This window comes from Crocodylus porosus, unplaced genomic scaffold (assembly GCF_001723895.1).
Source record: "Crocodylus porosus isolate Cpor-Errol unplaced genomic scaffold, CroPor_comp1, whole genome shotgun sequence".
Lineage (NCBI taxonomy): Eukaryota > Metazoa > Chordata > Crocodylia > Crocodylidae > Crocodylus > Crocodylus porosus.
This window is the reverse complement of record NW_017728907.1, coordinates 21,079,118-21,085,117: the sequence shown is the minus strand read 5'-3', so window position 1 is coordinate 21,085,117 and position 6,000 is coordinate 21,079,118. Positions and strand designations below refer to the sequence as shown.

Sequence of the window (6,000 nt, the reverse complement as noted above, 5' to 3'; positions counted from 1 at the left end):
CCACCCCATGTACTTTTATTCCAAAACTTGGGCTTTTGTTGAAAAGGACTTAAAACCAAAAATTAACTTTCCATCTAGATCCTGGGCTCATAGGATGTGGTGATTTTTTTACCTGTTGAAGAAAAGTCTTGGTTTTTTTGTTTGTTTTTCCTTAAATGCGTGGTATGATGCTGGTCACTTAGGCTGGGTTAAGCATCTTAGGGGCCAGCGTCATTGGCAGTCCCTTTCTCAGGGAACAGATGTTTTTTACTCTACCTCTGGACTAGCTGGACACAGAAAATGCTCAAAATCTGTCCAGGACCCTGATCTTGTGACAACCTGAGCCTGCTGCTACAGACCAGTTAGTTTGGAGATTTTCTATCAAAAAAATAGAATTCAAGTGCTTACTGCAACCCATCTGAACAGAGCTGGCAGGAGGATGGGAATTCTGTTTCATGAAGAATTCTTAAATTTACCTTTATTTTAAAACATAAAACTATTTTAGAATCATTTCCCTTTTTGATACATTCAACTATTTTGCTTTAACAAAAGTTAAAACATCACATTTTCATTCTGACTTTTGATTTTTGTTATATCAGACTATAACATTAAAATATAAAATAAAAACACATTTTAAAATGAACAATAACTTTATGTTCAAATATATATAGCAATGGGACACTTTAAAATTGTTAGCACTTTTTATTTGCAAAATTGAAATTTCAACAAAATCAACATGATTTTGTGAAGTTTTTTGATTGCTATGATATTGTATTTTCTGATGGAAAAAGGTTGCCAGACACTACTTATGAAGCTCACCTTATAAACATCCCTTTCTTCTCCCTTTTCCAGCACTAAAATATCCCTTTTCTACCATTAAAATGGTGTCCCTACTGGCTGGTCACATCTACTTTCCCCATAATAGAACTGACAGCAAGAAACCCTCCTACTCCTCTAGAAGTGACTGAAGTATCCCTTTCTTCAGCAGTGCGGGCCTCTTTCCCCTCTCATGTTGGAGAGTTTTGGCTTCTGACTTCATGCTCTTGGCAGATTCAGAGATGAGAGACTTCTCTGTGGTATTTATTTCATACACAGACTGTGCAATTGCAGTGTGTGGGCAGCAAGTATAATTGGTAACCACTATTTTCTGTTTATTTAGCTACCACCTTGCAGTCATTAATATCACCATCTAACAACTCCTTGTCCTTTAATTTGGGTCTAAATCCACTATGTTGCTTCAATCCTGTCAATGACAGGTGCTACTACCCAACAAGACAGCCACATCCATGCATTATCTGTACACTAGATTTCCACTAAGATATAAACACCCCACACAGGTGTTGCTTCCTCACATAAACCCCTTCCTCTTTCAAGACACGTGGTCGCTGCCATAAATAGTTTATGGGTGAGCAGAGGTGGCTGTCAACGAAGTGCACTGGGAGACTCACTCAACGGTGGGCATGTTTGGGGCAGACATCGGGCTGACTTCCTTGGCTTTCTGCAGGGCGTGCTTCTGGTTAAAAGCCTCCTCCTCCTCCTGCTCATCCTAAACATAGAATAAATTGTGTTATTACATGGGAATACAAGGGAATTCAGATGTTCTGAGGGATCTGCATGGTTGTGTTAGATACATGGCACAGAATACCAGTTTATGAGCAGTGAACAAGAAAAGGAGAAAGAGGAGATTCTGGGTGAGGCAACAAGCTTCATAGTTTCATAGTAGCTAGGGTCAGGAGGGACCTGAACAGATCATCTAGCCTGACCCCCAGTGATAGGGGAAGACTTTGGAATTTCTGGATGTGGCTGAAACTATAACAATGTGGTTTCCTCATTATACTACATCATTTCTAGAGCTGAAGAGGCTTCTCACTAAGACAATTTCCACAGGAGTGCATTATATCACCAGGGATCCTGGTTTTCCCTGATAAAAAAAAAATCACCAGTTCTCTGATAAAAAATGACAAATTCTCTGATAACCCCCCCCCCCAATCCGTGATTAAAACGAAAGGCCCTCTAAAGCCCCTCCAGCCCTGCTACGGGTGCCTCTCACAGCCCTCCAGCCTTGCTAGTGCCCCTCACTCCCTCGCCAAAGCCCCACACCCCTCCCCTCCCTCCACCAGCCCTCTGGCCCTGCTCGTGCGCCTTACTCCCCTTCCACAGCCCCCACAGCTCTTCTGGTACCCTTCACCCCCACCCACCATCCCTGCTCCCCTAGCCCTGCTAGAAGGGGGCCCCCAGCTGCCAGAGATACAGGGCCAGAGACTCAGGTACACAGTCCCCGCAGCAGAGTGGAGCCCAGCTTCCGCCCTGCTGCCAGCCTGCTGTGGGCATGGGTAGGGAGGGCAGGCTCCCTGCCTCTGTTCAAACTCCCGGGGGGGCAAAGGGAACCCTTGCCCCCCAAATCTATTTGGGGTGGGGCAGGCTGCCTACTGTGGGCTTGGGCTCCCCCCTGCTGCCCTCCCCTGGGGCCTCTGCACCTCAGTGGGTGCAACCCAGCATGGCAGGGAACAGTGGAGCCATGCAGGAAAGCTGCTTCCTGCTGTGAGCTCTGCGCTGCCCTGGCGATGCATGCCCCGCGTGTGCAACAGCAGTGAGGGGCACAACCCCATGCCGCCACCCCCAAGGCTTCCCTCCCTTACCAGAGTAAAAGGTTTCTCATTTTAGCCAAGAAACATGCGGATACTGCAGTTTTGCAAGGAGCTTTCTGAAGGCTAGCAGAGTTCCAGCCTGCAAAGAGCTGGGAGGGAGGAGGAGAAGGGCGGTCAGACAGCAGGCACCATGTGCATGTATGAGGAGGTTTATGGAGTGGTGTGTGCATGTTTTTTGGTGCTGACATCCAAAAAAATGTTTCTGAGGCCAGTTCTCAGACTGTACCTTGGGCATTTCTGTGCCCTGTAGTCAATTGTAGAAGTTTCTCTGTATACATGTGGGTGAGATTCAAAAGGTTCGTGGCTGGGGTACGTTACTAAATGTCCAAGTGTAGAGGCCCCACAGGACTCCTGTAATCAACCTCACTTATTCACAAGAGCATGGAGATTCTCTTATCAGGGATCTCCATATTTCCTATTACCCTGGACCAGGCTCTTCCTTTCCCTTATTTCTCTGTGCCCTTTTCTTTCTCCTGTGTCAGCATGATACATCTCCCTCACTCTCATTCTCTCTTTCCCTGATTTCTGGCCCAATTTCCACTCTGTGCCAGTTGACTGTCACAGTGCCCACCCCTGAGACCTTAAAAGTGACAGGGAAAGGTGGCATTAGGAAAAAATGGGAAGTACCCTCCTACTCATCCCTCCTTACAGGAGGAAGCTGGGGAAGGGAGAGATGAGTGTTCCTGATTACCCCCTCCTTGCACGTGAGCCACCCTCTGCCTCAGCTGTGTATATGGGGCTGGTCTGAAGCCCATGGAAATCAATAGGAGTCTTTCTCTTAATGTCAGTGGGCTTTGGCTGAGGTCCCAGGAGCAGCAGGAGAGATGAGAACAGCTGAGGCAGGGAGAGGAAAAGACTAGTCAGCTACTGCATCCCACCCCTCAGTATCTGCACAGCAGGCTCTGGTGGCAGGAAGGAAGCCGTTCTGTTTAAAAGAATCTAGTCCAGCAGCTGTCCTGGCCCCAGCCTACCCTGTATGATCTGGTACAATGCCAAAGCAAGCAGGTCTGATCTAGCCTCATGTCCTCAGTGTGGTGCAGCAACAGCATGTAAGAACTTGTCTTCCTGCCTGAGCAGGTGGCCAGGGATCCATTTCTGATGCCCGCAAGGATAATGTTACACTAATGAGCTTCACTTAGTTATTGTAGCAACAAATGTCATTAATGCCCATTGTGGTTTATTCAGCTCGTTTAAAAGCTCAGCCACAGTACTTCCTTAATTGAAACTGCCAGGACACCAGGGTGTGGTACAGCATGTTAGGGGACAGTAGTGACTGCTGAAACCTGGCTTCAATATCTAAAGAGATTCCTTTCACCACATGGGAGCAGGAAGCATGGAACTGGAAAAGCTCTCTCAGGCCACTGAGTCCAGCTCCCTGCATTCACAGGTAATCATTTGTCCAAAAGATCCACAAGACCTCTGCACCTCTTACACACCACAGTCACAAATACTCTGATCGCTTGCACACCACAGTCACAAAGTACCTACAGCACATTGGAGTCCCAGGGTGGCTGCGATGTCTCCTGGTGGCTCCGCAAACATACTTCACTCTGCCCACAGGGTGCCCTCCATTCTACCTCTCCTGCCACATCTTGATGTTTCTTATGGGTCTAAAAGTGAGGCTTCCTCTGGGGTTCCTTCCTCCTTCACATGGCCCCAGTCCAACTGAAGCCCCCCACTGGGGTTCCTTGGTACCCCCCATTGGTATCTACTGTACCCAGGCCCCTAGCTGGGCCTCTCTCATCCCAGACCCCTTTCTGGGCCTCTCTGGTCAATGTATAAGCCCCTGGGTTATCACATAAACACCAAAAAGGAAAGAAGCCCTCTGCCCCTTTAAGAGGGAAAACCTTCCCTAATCCCTAAACTAGGATAGCCTGCCAGCCCTGGGCTATATTCTAGTGAGCTCCCCTTGTCTCATGGGGGATCCACATGTGGCACCACAATCACTCCAGGAACCCTGCTGCCAAGAACTCTTCATCCTGTGGCTGCCAGAGAGAGACTAGCCTGCTAGCCCAAGCCTCAGGCTTATATCCTCCAAGGACCTTGCCCCCTTCAGGTCATCAGATTGCCTGGGCTGTCTACAGGTGCCTGCTAATTGGCTTAACTGCCCTGTAGCCATGGCAGCCTGCAGCTACTGCACCTTGCTTGGCCTACAGTGCCCCCTCACTGAGCTGCTTCTTCCCCAAAGGAACAGAGAGCCCCAGGCATGACCCATGGGCACTGGTGCCCATGAGGCATGTGAACAAAGAGCCCCATGTTACAGTACCTCACAAAAACCCTTCCAATGTGCCACTGAAATACATCAGGGAAGATGAGATCATCATCAATGCTTTGACATACAGTGGTAGGGAACTACAGAAGTGAAAACATGCTTAAACGATCCTAGAAAGAGAACCATGCCCTGCACTACAGAGAAAGGACAAAACAAATAATCCTTGCTTTCTCTCTAGCTTGCTCCTTTTGCTTTTGGGCTACACGCGTGTGAGACTCAGGGGCATCTGAATTCCAAGTTTTCCGGGTTTGGGGCCTGCCCATAGGATGCCTGCCATGGATTTGGGCCTTTCCATAGGATGCCTGCCGCAGGGTGAAGAGTTTAGGAAGGGGGATACTTGGTGGTAGCACCATACAGACTTGAACAATTGAGTTCTTCTCAGTTTACAGAATTCAAAACTGATTTGGCTAATTTGGCCTGAGACATTAAATTAAAAAAAACAGTCCTTGACCTGTGAGGAAAAGTTTCATCCTGTCTCCAAATCTAGTAATAGGTTTGAGCCTAAGCACATGAACAAGGCCTGCCAGCCAGGCTCCTCAGCAACTTCTAAATACTATCAGGAGCACCTGCACACTCCAGTCAGACTCCCTGCAGCTGCAGTTCATGTCCAGTGCTTCAAAGACAGGTGGAAAAATAAACCCCACCAGAAGCTAAATGATGCATTTATGAGGAAAAAGCATTTCTTCTTGGTTTTTACAGGAGACCAACACTAGCCCTGAAGCATGGGATTTGTATGCAATCAGTTTCCTTTCAGCCCTTTCACGGGGATATAAAATACCAAAATCTACATAATATATACTCTAATACCCAGTCTTTCAAGCATTAGAGCTGGCACAGGAACAACAGGGCTTTTGGTCCGCAGTTAGCAAGGCAGTGTCATCAGAATGAAGGCTGCAATCTCCCTGCATGAATCCTGGGTGCCCTCCTCCATGCTTTGGAAATAAAAGCTGTGCTAACCATGAACATGTAGTTTGGTAGGCACTTCTTCCTCATGAGGAAGCATACTTTTGAGTGCCCCAATGGAAAATGAGATAACTTAATTGATTATTCTGCTTCACTGCACTTGCTTCAAACAGATCAGATTGACACTGGTGCAGGGGG

General features: G+C 47.5%; 1 protein-coding gene across 3 annotated transcripts in view; it reads right to left on the bottom strand.

Annotated features, from left to right (window-relative positions):
* The window catches only part of CACNA1E (calcium voltage-gated channel subunit alpha1 E), a 229,610-nt gene that overhangs the window by 87,727 nt on the left and 135,883 nt on the right, over nt 1-6,000 (bottom strand). For all 3 annotated transcript variants that reach the window (XM_019530950.1, XM_019530951.1, XM_019530952.1), the window contains exon 18: nt 1,428-1,525. In XM_019530950.1, the coding sequence (XP_019386495.1) occupies nt 1,428-1,525 (98 nt within the window). The remainder of the gene's footprint in view (nt 1-1,427; nt 1,526-6,000) is intronic.